This window comes from Sturnira hondurensis, unplaced genomic scaffold, assembly GCF_014824575.4.
Source record: "Sturnira hondurensis isolate 20B ecotype Veracruz unplaced genomic scaffold, ASM1482457v3 Scaffold0013511, whole genome shotgun sequence".
Taxonomy (NCBI): Eukaryota; Metazoa; Chordata; class Mammalia; order Chiroptera; family Phyllostomidae; genus Sturnira; species Sturnira hondurensis.
This window is the reverse complement of record NW_028086142.1, coordinates 190,430-209,802: the sequence shown is the minus strand read 5'-3', so window position 1 is coordinate 209,802 and position 19,373 is coordinate 190,430. Positions and strand designations below refer to the sequence as shown.

At 49.2% G+C, this 19,373-nt stretch overlaps 1 protein-coding gene across 5 annotated transcripts in view; it reads left to right on the top strand.

Annotated features, from left to right (window-relative positions):
- The window catches only part of IQSEC2 (IQ motif and Sec7 domain ArfGEF 2), a 78,418-nt gene that overhangs the window by 27,431 nt on the left and 31,614 nt on the right, over window positions 1-19,373 (top strand). For 2 of the 5 annotated variants that reach the window (XM_037061648.1, XM_037061653.1), the window contains exon 3: window positions 9,251-9,346. The exons of 1 other annotated variant lie outside the window; for it this stretch is intronic. In XM_037061648.1, coding sequence (XP_036917543.1) covers window positions 9,251-9,346 — 96 coding nt within the window. Of the gene's footprint in view, window positions 1-7,217; window positions 7,344-9,250; window positions 9,347-19,373 lie in introns of those variants that run through there. 2 more of the 5 variants (XM_037061650.1, XM_037061652.1) reach the window with 2 other exon arrangements.

Genomic DNA, 19,373 nt, shown 5'->3' with positions numbered 1-19,373 from the left:
GGACTAGGGACGAGGCTGGGGTTGCTAGGCACACAAAGATAAGAGCTGGAGGAGGTGGCCTGTTGCTAGGTAAGGAGAGAGGGTGTGGGGAGCGGCTGACACCCTGAGGAGCCAGGGATGTCCCCATGGCAACTGGAGCCGCTGCAATCTCAGGAGGAGAGGTGGGAGGAGGAGCCACTGCTGGCTCTGCTCCCAGAGGAGGCCTCCCACTCTGGGCCTCAGTGCCCCCATCTGTCCATCGGGAGTCTGGATTAGATAATCTCTAAACTTCTTCCCTGTATTGACCTCCTGGTAATCTAGGGTGGCTGAGAGCTCACAGACGACCTTCCATGATTCCCCCATTCACACGTCTAAGGCGCTAGCCGTCCCCAGAGCGGCCCCAGCGGTACTGGCTCTCCCCTCCCGTGCTGCCTCCCGTTTGCAACAGCCTGCGTGCCTGCCCTGTCCAGCTGCCTGTTGCAATCACTTCCTTTGTCTGGAACCTTGTCATTTATTACCTGCCCAAAGCACCCTGGGGGGCGCGACTCCAGTCCTGCCCACTGTGGGAAGACCTCCCCACTTGCTTCCTCCCTCCTGGGCCTCTTTGGCTGCAAAGATCGGAGCTCCTCCTGCTATCCTTTGTAATCACTGCTGCAGTTTGTCAAGCTGTGTCTAAGAGCTGGGCTCCCCGCAGGATGCTTGACAGGCTGAAATCTTTACAGCAGGGGTGTCAAACCCATTTTCACCAGGGGCCACATCAGCCTCTCTCTTGCTGTCAAAGGGCCGAAGGTAATTCTAGGACTCTATACATGTAACTACTCCTTAACAGTTAAGTAACAGCTCATCACTGCCGCCGGGTAGAAACGAGGTGGAGGGCCGAGGCCCACGGGCCTTGTGTTTGCCACCTGTTCTTTACAGTAAATCTAGGGTGTCATGTCGCAAATCCCATTGTACATAAGAGACAGTGCTCTGAGAGCTTTATGTGACTTGTCTGCAGTCCCTTGGGTAGTATGTGGTGGAGCCAAGCCTGGAACCTGGCTCCATGGAAGGGCTGCCGCGCCAGGCCTGGGGTGAGTGTCAGCGGCGGCGCTTAGCAGCTGATCACTAAAGCTATGTTATATGTTGGGCCCCATGCTGGGCACTTTTTCTGTATTTTCTCGTTTCATCCTCACGATAATCCTTCTAGGGTACATATTCTTGTTACTTTACAGATGAGGAAACTGAGGCTTAGAAAGCTGAAATGATTCCTCCTGTGGTGGAACCAGGATAGGGATCCAGGCCACCAGAATTGCAGTCACCACGTGGTGCTGCACCGGAGTTAACCCAGTCATATCCCAGAAGTACCACAGAGCGTTCCCCTACGTACCAGGCCTGTGTTGTGTGGTCCTTGGGGCAAGAGAGAGCTGGGGCAGAAGTGGGGTAGAGACACAGATAAGCCGGTTCTGGCAAGCCCAAAGGGGAGTGTGCTGCTGCGGAGAAGCCAGCTGTGAGGACAAGAGTCTGGAAGGGGTGGAGCTGGAATCTGACAGCGGAGTAGAGGAGGAGGGAGGCGGGGGAAGTTGGGTAATTTTCCCAAAGAAGGTACCTTTCCAGGAAGCTCGCAGGAGACAAGAAGGGGCAAGAGGGTACTCCCTCTCTTTCCTGTTTGCACTCCCTTGCCCCCCACCTGGCCCAGCCCCAGGAAGTAGGTGACCCCTAAGCTGGCTGAGTGCCTGGTTGGCACCAAAATAAACTCCCTCTTCCCCTCCCCTTGCTTCTGTCCCCTCTGTCCTGGCTTTAATTAGCAGCCCTGGGGATGAGTCATTTGGCAGCTGGGGAGGGAGGCTGCTCAGCGCCCAGTGAAGCCTCCACTCCTGGCTCAAACGGAGCCTTGCGGGCAACGCCACTGTGTTCACGCATGTGGGTACACTGCTGCCGGCTGGCCAGCCCTGTTCATGCGGGTGTGAGGAGTGCAGGGGCAGCGCTACAGGCTAGTGCGTGTCCGTGCGTGTCAGGGTGTCTGCATAGGAGCAAATCTGGTCGTTGCTGCCTTTGTTTCTGTGTACCACTGGATGTCAGAGAGAGAGAGAGAGAGAGACAGTGTGTGTGTGTGTGTGTGTGTGTGTGGCCTTAGTGTTTGTCTGTGGTAGACAGTGTCAGGAAATGAGGGACCATTTGGGTGAACAAACACAAATGCTTTATAATTACATTCACCCCTCCCTACATAAGTGTTCTCTTTGCATTTTTGCTTATGCAAGCCCTGCACTTATATCTCCAATTTTCCCTTGTCTTAGTCTGGGTGCATTTTGTGGCAGGGAACACAAACCCGCTCAAATTCGCTCAAGAATAAAGGGTGGGGGGAACTATTAGGAAGCTACATCTCACAGAATCTAAGAATAGTAAATGAAGTATAGCCAGGCCTCACCCACTGGAAATGGGACCAAGAAATCAAGAGATCTCTATCTATCTCTATCATCTCTATCTCTATCATCTCTATCTCTATCTCTGTCTCTCCATCTCTGGCACCTCTCTCTATCTCTGTCATCTCTCCTGGCTTGCCTGGTCCCTGTCATCTCTTTGTCATTGACTCCTGTCTCTGGACTGGCTTCCTCTGCTTTCACACAGCCTGCTGTGGCCACCAACCTGGAAGCAACGTGACCTTCCAGCTTCAGGGTCCACTGCCACATGACTGCAGCGTTTTTGTCAGGCCTGTGGGAACACGAGGTGGCAAGGCGCTGTAGGTGGGAGTCGATTCCCTTCAAAGCGGACGAGGGTAGAGAGGTCAAATACCTGATGGTTGGCCTTCTGCCGTGAGCGCAGTTTTTGTGCCCACAGGAAGGTCGGAGCCTGGGCGGCAGTCTGCTCAGAGGCCCATTATTGTAAGATTCCATCAAGGTTTTGTTTCCTACTGTAATGCAAATTGACCTTTGCTCACAGTGCTTTCAAATTTCATGTTCTTGCATCAAAACGCCCTGTTTTATCTAAAAATTTCCCCTTATTTTGTGCTTTTAAGTGCACAGTGACTATTACCACTGCTCCCAGTATGTGGGGATTTTCAGAGCCTCAGAACAACTGGCATAATGCTACTCATGGTGCACCTGCCACCAGGTTCTTGGTTGCTTCGGGAATTTTTACATTTTATGAGTGCCAGGACTGAATTTATAGTTATCTGCAGTCTATAATTACAAGCGCACATTATCAATATTATCAGCTTGACGCTTGAGCTTAGTTTTCCATTAATACAAACCCTGCAGTTTTTCCATTAATTACAGAGGGCATTAATGACCCCTTAGACAAATTTTCACCTGTGAGTAAAGAGTTGGGAACCAGCTGCGGCCGTAATAACTGCTCTCCAGACGCAGGGGCAGTGTGCCCGCGGCTCTGGCCTCAGTCCTGGCCTCCCATTTCCTGGCCGAGACTGGAGGCTGCCCACCTTCCTCTCTGGGGCCTCCTGTGTCTGCTGTGGCACGTAGCAGCTGCTGCCATTATTTCTAATAAAAACGATACTTTTTAGATTATTGTTAAAGCCATCTTTCCACATGTACATGGTAAACCCAAGTGGGCGAGATCACCCCAGGCTCGTGGCAGAGTCTCCAGCTCCGCTCCTCCCCTTTTTTCACAATTCCAAATGTTAAGAATTGCTTCCGTTCAAACAGTGTCTGCTATGTATCAGGCACTGTGCAGGAGTCCTGAACACACATTGTCTCTGATCTTCCTGGCCGCCCTGCCACGTAGTGATGGTCACAGCCACTTTACCAACAGGGAACGACGCTAGAGAAGGTAAAGGGACTTGTGAGAGGCCATCCATCCATTCGTCCACCCATTTATTCAATCGTTCACTCACGGAAGACGTGCCAGCAGGCACGGATGTGCTAAATTAACTGCGGTGGATAACGATGACGAGTAATAACAGATTTCTGCTCTGAGGAAACTCACTGTCATGGAGGACAATGGGCAAGGAAACAATTACAGAGAATTACAGGGAAAGTATAGGGTGCTATACCGGGAAGTATACCCCACCCAGCCTGAGGGTCATGGAGGCTTCTCCAAGCTGACATCTAAGCTGAGAGTTGGAAGATGAGTAGAAGTTAGTGAGGTGAGGGGTGGGGCGGGGTGGCATGAGGAAAAGTGGAGAGTGTTGCAGGCAGAGCCAAAGTGTATGCCAGGTCGGTGGAAGTGGTGTTTGGCACTTGTGTTAGTGACCTGCGAAGGCCGTATGGGCAGTGTGATGGCCCTGTCATGACACGTGATCTGGAAGGCGGGCAGAAAGTACACTGGGAAGCTAGAACAGGGACCCCGGTCAGTTACTCCGCAAGCTGAGGAGCTGCAAGACTCAACAGCATTTTCCCTGCTTCTGGGCTCCGGAGACAGGCAGTTTGCATGTCAGGCCCTGGGGCCCAGCCCGGCCAGCATCAGGCCATGATTTCCGTGCTCACAGTGCCCTCGAGTGTCCATCAGCCCATCTTGCAGCCTGCACCTCTTATGTGGATTGTGTGTCTCCTCCTCACACTGACTTGTGTGACTTAGGTGCCCTGTACTGGATGCTGGGGACGCTGAGATGAATAAGACACAGTCCCTGCTCACAGAGTTCCTGGCCCAGAAGAGGCAACAGACAGTGCTGAGAGAAGCACACGGTGGAAAAGACACAAGGGAGGGGTCAGAGCCGGCTTCAGAGCCCACAACCTCTGAGCTAGCTTGCAAAGAGCGAGGGGGAGCTAAAGACGTGGGCAGGTGGAAGTGGGGACAGGGTGATGGGGAATGGCCTTTTGGGCAGAGGGACGGCACGGGCAAAGACAGGCTGACAGCCGAGCAAGAGAGAAATGCAAGCACTTCTGCCTGGGCGGAGCGCAGGGTGAAGATGGGGCGGGCAGCTGAGACTGGCTGGAGGGGAGGGGGAGGGGCCAGCTCAGAGAAGGTTCTAGGATGCCTGCCACTAGCTCAGTGTAAGCACCTGTGCGTTGACTCATACAAGGAGCTTAGCTTGCCTATTCTTTTGGGATCACAAAGCCACCTGAGGATCTGATGAAAGCCGTGCTCTCCTCAGATACATACCGTCATTCATGAATATTTGTCATACAACTTCAGGGGCTTCAGAGACACTCCCTGTGCCTATTCATGAACCGCTGGCTGCCAAATTGTTCTTAGTATGGATACTGAAACTTTACTGTGGCCTCTGAGGCTGCAGAAGCTGGGTCCCCTGCTTACATCTCTAGTCTCACCTCTCTTCCCTTTGCTTTCTTCCACTTTGGCCTCTTTGCCGTTCCGGGAGACAGATACTCCCTCGGGCCCTTTGCCCAAGTTGTTTCCTCCGCCTGGAACATTCTCCCCTGCTACCTCCACTTTTGTCCAGCTTTAATTCCATTAGTTGTTGAACGTCTGTTTCCTCTCAGTTGGGTATAAGCTCCGTGAGATCAAGACGTCGGCTACCTTTAGTCACTGCTGTGTCCATCCCCCAGTTCAGTGCCTGGCCCGCAGCATCTGTAACTCAGTGAATGAAGGCCTCGGCAGTGCCCCATGGCCAGGTCAAGCTCCCCATCCACACCTCCTTCTTCCCTTCCGTCCCTGGTGGGCCCTCCTCACGTGAGTCTCCCGAACCTATTCAGACAGTCTAAATTCCAGGAATGGTCCAGATTGAGATGTTTTCCTAGAAACTTCCCTGGAGCCAACAGCCTTCCCATGGTTGTCCCTTGCCTCTGCGGGAGAGGGGTCAGACTCTGTCAGGCTGGGGCCGAGAACCTTCATCATGTGCACATTCATCTCACTGAATCCTCACGAGAACCTGTGAGGGAGGAATTGCCACTTGTCTTTTATAAACTGAGCCTCAGAGGGGTTACCAGTTGAACAGTGGCCAACCTGGGACTTGCACTTGGCTCCACCAGGCACCAAAGTGAAGGCTCTTGACCTCACCAGAGAGGGGAAGGGGCTTGCCTAAGGTCACACAGCAGCAGCCTTAGGGCCAGGACTAGAATTTCTGTCTCTCAACTCCTGCCGGGCCAAGAGGAAGGTTTGGGCCAGAGGTGTAGCTCTTAACACAAAAACTGTAAATGGGCACCCGGTGCAGCTGCGGCAGGAACTAGGAGAGGTACTGAAGGAGACAGGAAAGAGCGGGGGCTGAGTCCAAAGTCCTGAGGACCAGGGGGCTTTAGGAGGAGGGCAGAGGAGGCCACAAAGGGCCCACAGATGCCAACTTTGTGGTGGTCCGGAGAGCCTATCTCTCTCCGCAGCTTTGGCTTTCTTGAGAGGAACCAGCTGCCCCGGCAGGGAGGCAGGAAGGCTGGCCTGTTGCCTGTCAGCTCCTATTCCTTCTAGATCACTGGCCCCCTGGCCCCTCCCAGGGCTGCCTTCTGCTCAGAACAGCCAGGGGCCTGGGCTCTGGGGCCATGAAAGGACAAGAATGCTGTGAGCTGGATTTGGGGTACTCTTCAGGACCCACACATCCCTCAGATCCTCCACATTCTCTCCTTTTGCCAGCCCCACCCATGCGGGGGGGAGAGATTACTGTAGTCGGTGGCTGGGGAGTCAGGGCATCTGGATTCTAGTCCGAGTGGCTGCATGAACTCCAATAGGACTTCCCCTCTCCAGGCCTCAATTTCCCCATCCGTAAACTCAGGCAGGGAAACGTCCTTGGGAAAACAGCCTCTTGATTGTGAATGGCGGTTCTTCCGATTTTTGCTCTTCTCTTCAGGGAGCTCTTCTCTCAGCAGTCCAGAAAGCAACACAGAATAATAGAGTGAGAACTTCTGCTGTGGTCAGGGATACTGGCCAGGGCCTCATCTTGATTTCCCAAGATGAGTGATTTGAATTTTGTTCTATCCCAGAACAACAACCAAATGGTTCCGATAGCTGGATGTTTTGAAAAGCTTCTGTGGAAAGGTTTCTGTGTGCACGAGGCAGCAATATGGCCGAGGGGATGGACTACAGGTTTGGGAATGGCCAAAGCAGGTCCTCATCTTGCAGTGCTGCCACTCACCAGCTGTAGTCCTTGTGCTGTGTTGCCTAACATCTCTCCATCTCGGTTTCGTCTTCAGGAGATCTTCAGGGCTAGGGACACGTACTTGACAGGGTGCTTGGGGTGATTCCGGTGGAGGTGCACATAGGGAGCCCAGCCCACGGTCTGGCCCAGAGGAGTCACTGCGAGCTCTCATAGCTGCTTCCTCTTACCAGGACTTCCCAGCCCTCCTGGGGGAACAGGGGCAGGAGCAAAGTTTCCAGTTGCAGTCTGGCCTACAGCCCAGCTGGCCTGGCCCCGCCTCCTCGGTTCCTCCTTCTAGGGACGGGCTGGGGAGGAGGGTTTGGTGACACGGTGGAGGCACCGCCCGCCAGGGCCAGGGGGCCTGCCCGCGGGAGAGGTCCAGACCCATGGAGCCCCCGAGGAGGAGTAGCAGGTAGGAATCTGGCCCCCCAACCCCTGCAGCCTGACCCCCTCCCTCCCTGCTCAGGCCTGGACCTAGTCCCTGTGCTGCTGATTCAGCAGCCTCCTGGCTTCCTGGTTCCTGGCTCCCTTCTTGGACTCTAGGAGGGCCTTTGGCTTGGAGGAGGGAGCCAGCTGGAGTGGGTAAGCCCTTGGCCATCAGGGTGCCCAGCACCGTTAAGACCCTGGAGCCTTGAGTAGCGCAGTCCGTGGCCTGGGAGAAGTGTGATTGGTGGCTGCCCTGGGGTGCAGTGTGGCCCAGCGCTGCAGGACTCCAGATAGCCACAGAGATTCGCTGATACCAATGTTCCCTCAGCCTTAGGGTCTCTGTGGCTCTCAGGCTTAATGAGATAATGAGTCAAGGACTTGGGCTTGTGACTGGCACATAGATGGCAGTTGAGAAACAGTCATTTTCATGATGATGATGATTCAGAGTGTCTGATAAGAAGTCTCAGATTCCAAGATTTGGCAGTGTTCTAAGATTTGGGTATCCTCACATTTGCAGAAAGTGAGATAGCGGGCAGCCGGCCTGGCCTGCAGCCACATCTTCAGGCCTTTATTTGGGCTCTTGGATGCCGGGCTCTGACCATAAGCTCCCTTCAGAGGTTGTTGGGGGCAGGGGCTGGCTGACCTGGAAGGACCAGCCCCACTACCAGCATCTGCCCGGTGCTGGGTAGGGGAGGGACCAGGCCCTCAGCCTCACTCCCCTGCTGTCACTCCTCTCCCTTTCCATTCTCTGGACTTTAATCACGAGGAGCAGGAGACAGAGGGGCCTTTGGACCCTGCACTAGGGGTGGGTACACAGCACTGGGGGGCAAAACGTGGGCCCTCTCCTAGGGTGGGGGTGCAGCACTGGCCTTGGCAGCAAACACTTCTGCTCCTTGGAACTACCCTGTCCTCTGGTTAGCTGGGCTCCACCTGCCCGTACTCCCTAGTCCCATCCTGTCACCAAGACCACTGAGACCTTGTCAGCTCTCCTCCTCCCTCTCTTCTCCTCTCCTCTCCTCTCCTCTCCTCTCCTCTCCTCTCCTCTCCTCTCCTCTCCTCTCCTCTTGTCTTGCACTCTCTGCCTCTCCCTGTCTTCTTTCTGTGTCCTTTGTCTGGCCCTTTCTCTGTCTTCCTCTTCCTCTGTCTTTCTCCAGTTCTGTCTCACCCTTTCCTTGTCTCTTTCGATTTCTGGCTGTCCTCTTCCTCTCCCCCTACAGTGTTTCTTCCACCCACCTGGCCTGGGCTCATCCCCCTCTTTTGACCCAGAGCTTTGCCTCTCTCCATCCCTCCCTCCCTTATTGTGAGGAGTATTCTATAAGGGGGAGCCCCCCTACATCTTTTGCCTTTCTCTCTCATACCCACTTCCTCCATCCCTCTTCCCTACTCGTGTGGCGTCTGGTGTGAGGAGGGCTCCCTTCCCCCTTCCTGCTGTGGTGTGCCAGTGTCTCCGTGGCCAAGGTCCCCACGGAGTCACCTGGAACACAGGAGGCCCAGCCCAGCTCTTTTGTCTCTGCTGCCCCCTGTTGTCGTTGTGTTCTGTTTGTGGTTCGAGTGCCGTCCTCTCTTTCTTGACTTTGTGGTTTTTTCTTTTTTTCTTCCTTCCTTCCTTCCTTCCTTCCTTCCTTCCTTCCTTCCTTCCTTCCTTCCTTCCTTCCTCGTTTCCTTACTTCCCTTCCTCTCTCCGTTTCCTCCCTCCTTTTTGCCTCCCTACCTCCCAACCCCCCTCTTCCATTCCCCCTCCTCCACCTATCCCCTACCGCCCATTCCTCTCACTCTTCCCTTCCCCCCCTACTCACTCTCACATCCTTGTCCCCCATCCCCGACCCTGCCTCTCCCCTCCCCCCGTCTCTCTCTCTGTCTCTCTTTCTCTCTCTGTCTCTCGCTGTCTCTCAGGTCCACAGCGTCTCATACTCTACACCAGTATTGCTGTCCTACTCAGGTCCTTGACTCCATGAAGCTTCCCCCCTCAGGCAGGCTGGCAGAGAGCAGGTAAGAGCTAGACCCATCCCTCCCCCAATCCTTCACCCATTCAGACAAATGTGCGATATCATTGCCAGACCCTCTCCCCATCTCCCTCTAGCCCCTGGAGTGACTGTGGAATGGGTGTCTGAGCATGTGAGGAGAATGACTGGGGGAGCAGGTCAGGAAACCAACGAGGACTTTCAGAACCTGTTCATAGTTGGTCCTTCCTTAAAAGTTCTTCCCTAGATACCTGTTGCCAAAAGCAGGAGTGGTTGGCCCTAGAATATGTAATGTTTGAACTGTTTTAAAGGATGAGTAAGAGTTTGCCAGTTAGATAGGATGGGGAAGGGCGTTAAGCGTGAGGAAAAATCTGCTCACACCTTTGCAAAACAACATTATTGCCAGGTTAATTGGAAAACACGTGTTACATTTTCTAACTATAATGCAATAAAATGAAATATTAATATCAGTGGCAAAAAGACTAGGTCCATTTGAAAGTTTAAAAATCCTAATCCTAAAGAGGAAATAAGAATGGAATTTATGGACTGTTTAGAATAACTGCCGAGGGCAACACTACATATAAAAACCTATGGTATACGACCAATGGGGGTCCCAGGAGAAAATATGTAGTCTTAAATGCTCCTATTAGAGACAAGACAGTTCACATTCAATGAACTAATTATTCCATTCAAGATGTAGAAAAAGAACAACCAAAAGAAAGCAGAATAGCCCTGGCTGGCGTAGCTCAGTGGATTGAGCGCTGGCCTATGAACCAAAGGATCCCAGTTCGATTCCTAGTCAGGGCACATGCCTGGGTTGCAGGCCAGTTCCCAGCAGGGGATGTATAAGAAAGCGGAATAAAGTAATTATTGTAGATAAAACCAGAAATTAATAAAATAGAAAACAAAAGATTTCATGAACTAAGAGGTGGTCTTTCAAAAGACCAGTAAACTGGACAGACCATCCTCTGGCAGGTATGTCTGAGAAAAAGGGAAGAAAACATAAATAAAATAAAGTGTGACAAAAAGGATTTAACTACAGAATCTGAGGAGACAAAAAAAAAAGTCATAAGAAAATACTTTGTGTGATTTTATGCCAATAAAATCTAGATGAAATGGGTGGCTTTCTAGGAAAATATAAATTACCAAATGACTTAAGGAGTGGCAGAATATAACAGTATAGAATACATTTGAAAGATGGCCCAAGTGTTCTCCTCAGAAATAGTACCAGGCCCATTTGGTGTTATGGAAGTTCTATTGAATCTTGAAAGATCAGATGACAAGAAAAGATCAACAGCTTCCCACTTCATGCCATAAGGTTATTATAACCGGACAGGTTTAGACCAAAAATTAAAAAAGAGGAAAGCCCTGGCTGGTGTAGCTCAGTGGATTGAGTGCGGGCCTGCGAACCAGACGATCGTGGTTCGATTCCCAGTCAGGGCACATGCTTAGGTTGCAGGCCAGTTTCCGGCAGGGGCCAGTTCCCTGCAGGGGATGCAAGAGAAGCAACCATATATTGATAAAAAAAGAGGAAAACTATAGCCTAATCTCACATATTAATAGAGTAACAAGTATTTTAATTATCAAGCCAAACCCATCAGTGTATGAAAAGAATGTGTCATGACAAATGAAGCTTTGTTCCAGAAGTGCAGGGATTTTTCAACATTAGGAAAGATGTCATTGTAATTAATTACATTAATACATTAAACAGAAGAGATCCTGTAACTACCTTCATAAATGCTGAAAAAAATCATCTGATAAAATTACATATTCATTTTTAATTTAAAAAGTCTTAGTGAGTGTCTTGCTGTGTTGGGGTAATTTGTTACACAGCAAGAGATAACTAGTACAGTAAACAAGGAATCAGTGCAAACTGCCTTACCTTGCTAAAGACTTTTTGTCAGAAATCAAAAACAATCATCAAATGTAACAGGGAACTACTAGATAAATTTCCATTAAATTCAGGAACAAATAAGATGACTGCTATCATTGTCATTAACCATTGTTTTTCTGGAAGTTTAACCTATGGGATTAAAAAAAGACATAAGCCTTGGCTGGTGTGGCTCAGTGGATTGAGCACGGGCCTGGGCGTACCAAGGATCACTGGTTCGATTCCCAGTCAGGGCACATCCCTGGGTTGCAGGCCAGGTCCCCACTAGGGGGCGCACAAGAGGCAGCCACACATTGATGTTTCTCTCTCCCTCCCTTCCCCTCTGTTTAAAAATAAAATAAATAAAATCTTTTAAAAAAGAAATAAGTGGTATAAATATTGGGAACAAAGTCAGAGTTAGCATGATTTGAAGATGATATGGGTGTCTAGTTAGATAATCAAGCAGAATAAGGTAAAAACTTATTAGAACTAATAAGAAAAGTCAGTGAGATGGGTAGATACAAAATAAGTAAACTCTTAAAGTATTGGCTCCTCTGAATACTAGCAATAACTAATTAGAAGACATAATACATAGAAAAATATCTCATTCACAAAAGCAAAAAAAATAAAATTCCTAGGAATTTACAAGGAATGTAGAATACTTTTCTATAGATAACTGTAAGATTTCATCAAAGGCTATAAGGAGACTTGAGTAAATCAAGAGTCCTGTCCTATTCCTGGATGGGGAGATTCAACATGGTAAAAATGACATTTCCCCCCCAATTTGGTCAAAAGGTTCAATGCATTGCTCATTAAACTTTCAGTGATATTTTCTTTGAGAATTGGGCAATTGGATTTTGAAGTTCATTTGGAAGAGTAAATGCCCATCAATTACTAAGAAAGTTTTTTAAAAGAACAGTGAGGGGTTCTTGCCCTATTACATATAAAAAATTATCGTAAAACCACAGTCATTAAAATATTTTATCATCACAGAAATAGAAGAATACATAAGTGAAACAGTAAAGAGTTTAGAAACATCCATATATTCATATAGGAGTTGAATTTATGATAAAAACACATTTCAAATCAGTGGGGAGTCAATAAATGGGATGGGATTATTGGCTACTACTTGGGGAAAAATTAGGTTAAACCCTTACCTCATACATAAACAAATACAAAAAATAAGATGCGCACCCTGGCTGGTGTAGCTCAGTGGACTGAGTGCAGGCCTGCGAACCACACAATCTCGGTTCAATTCCCAGTCAGGGCACATGCCTGCGTTGCAGGTCAGTTCCCAGCGGGGGACTCACGAGAGGCAACCATACATTGATATTTCTCTCCTTCCCTCCCCTTCTAAAGATAAATAAATAAAATATTTTTTTAAAAAGAGATGCGCAAGTGCCAAAAGAAAATCCAGCATATTTTTTAAAGATTTTATTTATTTCTCTTTAGAGGGGAAGGAAAGGAGAGAGGGAGAGAAACATCAATGTATGATTCTCTCCAGGGCCAGGGCCAGAATATTTTTTATAATATTAGGGTAGAGAAGCTTTTATGAACATGACTTAAAAATGCATAAGCCATCAAGTGAAGAGCAATAATTTTGACTACATTGAAATTAAGAACTTCTGTGGATAGAAGGATACTATACACAAAGTTAAAACACAAACAACAGGCGAAGAGAAAGTATTTGCTATACAGATATCAGGCAAAGGTTAATATTTCTGTCTGTAGCTATACGGTCTCCTGGAAATCAATAAGAAAAAGTCATGCAACCCATTTAAAATAGAGAAATAAGCCCTGGCTGGTGTAGCTCAGTGGATTGAGCACGGGTCTGTGAAGCAAAGGGTCGCTGGTTCGATTCCCGGTCAGGGCACATGCCTGGGTTGCAGGCCAGGTCCCCAGTAGGGGACACGTGAGAGGCAACCACACATCGATGTTTCTCTCCCACTCTTTCTCCTTCCCATCCCCTCTCTCTAAAAATAAATAAATAAAATATTAAAAAATAGAGAAATAACATGATTTGGCAACTCAGGGAAGAAATAGACAGCTAGCTAATGAATGAGAAAGGATGTTCAAGCTTACTAATAGCTAAAGAAATGTGTCTAAAACAACAATGAAGTGTCGGTTTTAAAGTGCCAAAATTTCAACTATTGAAAGTGTTGTAAGGAAACAGAACCCCTCACCTTGATTGGAGTGCAAATTGGTACCATTTTAAAAAAATAGGACAATTTGTTAGTTGTCACCAGAATCTTAAATGGCATATACTTCCACGCAGGGAACCGTGTCTGGAAGCTAGATTTTGCCACCGCTTTACTACTAGGTGGACTCCAGTTTGGCCAGCAGAGGCCTTTCCTGAAATACCTCAATTCCAACTGTAAATATAAATCATACCGTGCAACTCCTTATCATAGGGCTTTGTAGGATAGCATTCTCAGCCAACTCTTAATGAAAAGGTTGCCTGCCATATCCCTCTCAAAATAAAAACAGGATTATATAAGTAGAAATACTCTTTAGTTTTCACTCGTTTGTAAAAATGTTAAAGCAATAGAAATGACTTTTGTCTACATTTTCAATAAAATGTACATTCCTGTGGCCCAGCAGTTCATTCTTTAGGAACCTGTCCTTCAAAACTACTTGCAGACAGCCCTGGCTGGTGTAGCTCAGTGGATTGAGCACGGGCCTGTGAACCAGTCGATCGCGGTTCGATTCCCAGTCAGGCCACATGCCTGGGTTGCAGGCCAGTTCCCAGCAGGGGACCCACGAGAGGCAACCATACATTGATATTTCTCTCCTTCTCTCCTTCCCTTCCCCTCTAGAGATAAATAAATAAAATCTTTAAAAAAAACCTACTTGCAGACATATGCAATGATACTCATTGTAGCATCGTTTGTAGTAGTGAAAAATTAAAGCAACCTAAATGTCCATCAGTAAGGAACTGCTTTCCCTTCATGGTCCATCCATACTGTGGATTACTCTGCCGCAGATGAAAAGCAGAAGATTTATCTCCGTATACTGGCATGGAAGGACCTCCAAACTTACTGTTACATGAAAAAAGCAAGTTGCAAAACGGGGCTTATGACATGAGCCCATTCTTGTAAGGAAAACAAAACAACCCCCAAACAACAATGCCAATAGCTTTCTCATACCCTGTCACAGTGTCAAAAGTACTGGCCCTTTTATTTCCCTCTTCCTCTTTTTCCCCCGCATCCAGTGTTTTGATCTTGCCTTTTCTTTGAATAACTAGCTCAGAGGCCGCCCCATTCATTTAGCAAGCATTTGTCCTTCCTGCTCTCTGTTAGGCTTTGCACTGAACCTTGAGTGGGATACGGGAATGAAGTGTATCTGGTTCTACCGTTAGGAAGCTTACGTTTAGAAGGGAGAGAGACACATAGACAATGACAGCATAGTGTGGTTTGGGATGAGACACAACTAGGCTCAGAGAGCTGCCAGAGAAGGTGCACCTAACCCTATCCGTCCACCTACAGAGGGGGACGGGACGTGTGTATTGAGTGTTGAAAGGGTAATAGCTCTCCTTCTTCCCCCAGCCCTGCCAGAAACAGTTGCCCACGTTTGGCTCTTCGAAGCGGGATGACCTAATGGGGGGGGGGATGGTTGAGTCAGTACTTTTATTCAAGTCCAAGTTTGGCCTCTTGCTAACTCTATGACTTTGGACAAGCCATTTAACCTCGGAGCTTCTGTTTCCTCATCTGTGTAATGAGGACAATGCCTACCTACCCCGCAGGGCTGATTTTAGGATTGGAAACAATATATGTAAAACTCCTGGGTGACTCTCAACTCTCGAAGGGCAAGGACTATCTGTGTTTTCTTTTCCTCATGGCCAAATGCATAGCATTAGATTAGCTTGGATCTAAAAACTGTACGTGTCTAGGGACGGCTCTGGAGAAGAGGGTGGGGCGGACCATGGCGGGGCTTTGGGAGGAGGAAGCTGAGACAGGTACATGGGAATGGAGGGGGATTGCAGCGAGAGAAGGGAGAGCCAGGTGCCTAGCCTTGTGTGAAGGTGACACAGGAGAGGAAGCCAAAGGAGGTGGCTCTGGGAAATGGAGCCCCGGCAGGGCGTTCTGGCCTTGGTTCTTGGTCCTGTTCATTTGTTGGTGCCATCTCTGAATCCCACAGTCCAGTACTTGCACTGGTGCCAGCACATCTCGATTTCAATCCCAACCCCGTTACTCACTAGCTGAGTGACCTTACACAACTCATTTCACACCTCTGCGCCTAGCTCTTTCTCTGTGAAAAAAAAAAAATACACAATACCGTCAACATCATGGAGTTTGTTTATAGAGGAGTAGATGAGATCATAAATAGAATTCACCTTGCTGAGTGCCTGGCACACAATGGGTACTAAAAAAAGCATAGCGGTTATTAGTATGCACTTCAGTAGACACATGGAGTTCTGCTGTGGCCCCAGCCTATGCTGAGTAATGGTTCTTGCCTTTCTGACAAGTTCTGACAAGTTCCCAGTCAGTAGGGGAGACTGCGAAGGGCTGTAACAAAGGAGAGAAGAGGGGGCTGTGTAAGCCCACAGGAAGGGATCTGGCCCCATCTAGGTCTGATGCAGCTCAACCGAGCCTAAGTGCTAAGCCTTAGGGGATGAGTAAGAGTTAGCCAGGGACAGAAGGGTAAAGTGTGGAAGAACATTCCAGGCAGAAGGAACAGCATATGCAAAAGAACCTGGATGTTATTTGGTAGGGCCAGGTTCTTAACCTGTGGTGTATGAATCCCAGCTGGGCTTCATGGCCCATGAACCTCCTGAAATTGAATGAAAAATGTTGTGTGGGTATAGATGTGTGTATGGTTTGTTTTTTTTTGGGGGGGGGGTCAGGAAGATGGTTAATGACTCATTAAATGCATAAAGGGTTTGTGTTTCTCAGAAAAGGTTAAGGACCAGTGTTTCTGGTGAAGAACTGTCATGTGAATGGATTCTAAATAAGCGAGATGTTGAGTCAAATTTGTGATTTAGAGACATCATATTAGCAGTGTAAAAAGTGGATTCTACGCATAGAGGTCAGTGGGAAGACCCAAACTGGAGTGTTAGAATAAAGAAACGGCTTCAAACAGGGCTGCCGTTGTGCTACTCCAGTGGGAAGCACTCACAGATAAGCATTTCACCTTCAAATTAGGGACTCTAAATCCTTTGAGAGCTGTTAATGAGATAGATCCAATAGAAGGTGAGAGAAAAGGAGGAGGCAAGGATGAGTCGGTGTCAGCAGACATCCGGGGGGACATGAGTCCAGGGTAATCATGCAGAAGGAAAAAGGTACCCCTGTTAGTGCTCGCCTGGTACCCAAAGTCTTTGGTCCCTGACATAATTACTACCTTCCATTCTGCTCCTGATACTTGCAGATCCCGAGGGACATTGCAGACAGTTGTTTCTCTATGAATTCTGGAGAGGCATGACTTCTGCTTTGTGAGTTTTCTGCAGAAAGTAGTGTTTGAGCTGGTCATTTGAAGTCTATAAAGATTCTGAGAGATAGAAGCAGGAGAGGAAGCTCTGAGAGTATAAACAAAGGCCTGGAGGTGAGAAATGGTGAAACGAAGCATTGGACTGTGCGGAGGTCAGACGCGCCTTAAACAGCTGTCTGGGGAGTTCAGGCTTCTTGTTTGTGGTAGGCCACTGGAGAGCCGCAAGCAGTTCCTGAGTAGGGAAAATGACACGATCAAATGAGCACTTTAGAATGAAGGGAAACTAGGAAGGAGGCTGTTATAGTAATCAGAGAGAGAGAGAGAGAGAGAGAAGCTAAAATAGTGGCCGGGGGGATGGAGCAGAGGAGATGGATTTGAGAGGCGGCTGGGAGGAAGAGAGGACTGGAGTTAGAGACTAAAAAGCTAATGCATGGGGGCTCAGCCTCTGCCTAGCACGGCTGGCAGCCACCTCCTTCACCTGTCGGTTATAGTTGTTGTCCCTTCCCGCCGTGCTGCAATTATGGGAAGGAGGAGAAGGGACATGCCATTTGCTTAGCCTCTGCCATGCGTCTGCCCCCGCTCCGCAGGGCTGCAGTGGAGTGCGGAAGGCGATGAGGTCAGGGTTTGCACAGGGGGTGACTAGTACATTCGGTGCCTGCCCGCCTGCCTGGAATGGCACATAGAAGGGGGGGGGGGTGCTGGAGGTCAAGGGAGGTACTGCTTATACTCGAGAAGGACTACGGAACAGCACATACCCCAGCAGGAAGTCCAGGTCGAACGTAGGAGGACGGCCTCCCCGAGCAAGCAAGGGTGTCCGCTGTACTTGGCAATCTCAGCAGCAGCAGGTACCTGCGGAGGACGTCCAGGCAGAACTGAGGTGGGCTTTCTTAGCTGAGACACCAAGAGGTTGTTAAAGCAGTCTTGGAACACCCCAGGTAGCTGATTCCAAGAAACAAACAAACAAACAAACAAACGGTGTATTTCAATCAGCTAACAAAGTAATAAAGACTTTATCTATGATTTTTAAAAAAAGATAATGGGTGGGGGGGTGGAGATGACCCAGGGTGGAGTTCACAGTACGTTGTAGGGTTCAGACCTAGCAATGCATTCATTCCTTCAGAAAATATTCACTGAGTCCCAGGCACTGCGCTGGGGATTAGGGATATAGCACTGAACCAAGCCATTGCCTGTCCTCATAGATCTTGCAGTGGGTGAGACGGATACTCCATAAATAAGCAACTGAATATGTAGACTGTGTCTGGTGCAACACCTGGGGAAAGAACATCAGTGCAAAAGCCCTGAGGCAAGCGTGTGCTCATTGCGTCTGAGGCACATCAGAGAGGCCAGTCTGATTGGAGACTGAACAGGGGGCAAGAAGAGTAGAAAATGAAGTAGTAGGGGCCAGATGATGTATAGATAGCCTTTGGGAGCTATTTACCAGGTAGAATGGGAAGGATTTGGTGACTGGAATTGCTGAGGGAGCACGGAGAATCTGGGGTGACTCTCAGGCTTGTTCTGGGCTCAGGCGACTGAATGGTTGGTGGTGCCTTTCACTAAGGGGGGAAATGCAGGAGGATAGGTTTGCAGTGGTCAGATGGGGAGTTAGAGGTTCCGTGAGCTCTGAAGTCCCTAAGGGTCATCCTGGCGGAGCTTCCAGCAAGCATTCGTCTTGATGGGTCTGGGGACCGCGGAGAGAGTCCACGCTAGAGAGAGAGCTCCAGGGGTCCTCAGGCACACCTCAGTTACGGAGTGGAATGAGATCAGGGACATGTGGAATGAAAGAGGAGAGGACCAGAGCAGAACTGGGTAGGAGGCACTAACACATAAGGAACGGGGAGAGGAAGAGGAGCTGGGGGTGGACAGAGAAGTAGGAGGAAAGCCAGCAGGGAGTGGGCTGGCTGAAGCAGAGGAAGGAAAGAGCCCTCTGTGCACGGGCGGGGGCGGGGCTTGTTAAGAGTGGCAAATGTTACAGTTGGGGAAGTAAGATGAGGGTGGAAGAGAGTCTATTGGTTTTAACCACTAGGAGGTCCTGGGTGACCTTACTGAGAACAGTTTCCATGGCTTGGTGGGCACATGAGGCAGATTGCAGTGGGTTGAAGAGCTTGTGGGAGGTACCGAAATGGAGATGGCCAGTGGAGACAAATTCCTCAAGAAGCTTAGCTGTGAAGAGGAGAGAGGGGCAGTGAGTGCTGGAGGGAGATGTGGGGGCAGATAGAGGATTTTTTATTCCCAGATGGAAGAGAGTTGAGCTTCTATAAATGTTGGTAGAAAGGAGGCAGAGAGAGGGAGAGGTTGGAATACAGGAGGGAGGGGGGATGATTGCTCTGGAGGAGGTAGCAGGGGTGGGCTCCCGAGCCCGGGCGGAGGGACTGGCCTTAAATAGCATAGGAAAGGAAAGCAGAGGTGGTGGGGGGGGGGGGATACAAGGGCACTGAGGGGATGGTGAAAGAAATGCTTCCGGAAGGTTCAAAGCAATACATGGAGATCCCTAACCAAGGGCATGGTTGCTGGAGCTAGGAGGAAGCAAACAATACTTCTGGTTGGGAATCAGGGAGGACTTCCTGCAGGAAGTGGCGCGGGAGCTGGGCCATGAAGTTCAGATGGGATTTCCTGAGGTAAAGATCTGTGCAGAAGAAAGAAACAGAATTAGGAAAGGCCTAGAGGCTGGGCATACTGGTGGATTCGTGAACAAGCCAGTTTGGTGAAGGCCGGGCATGAGTGAGCAGGATAGCATTGATCCCACTGACGATGACAGTACTAA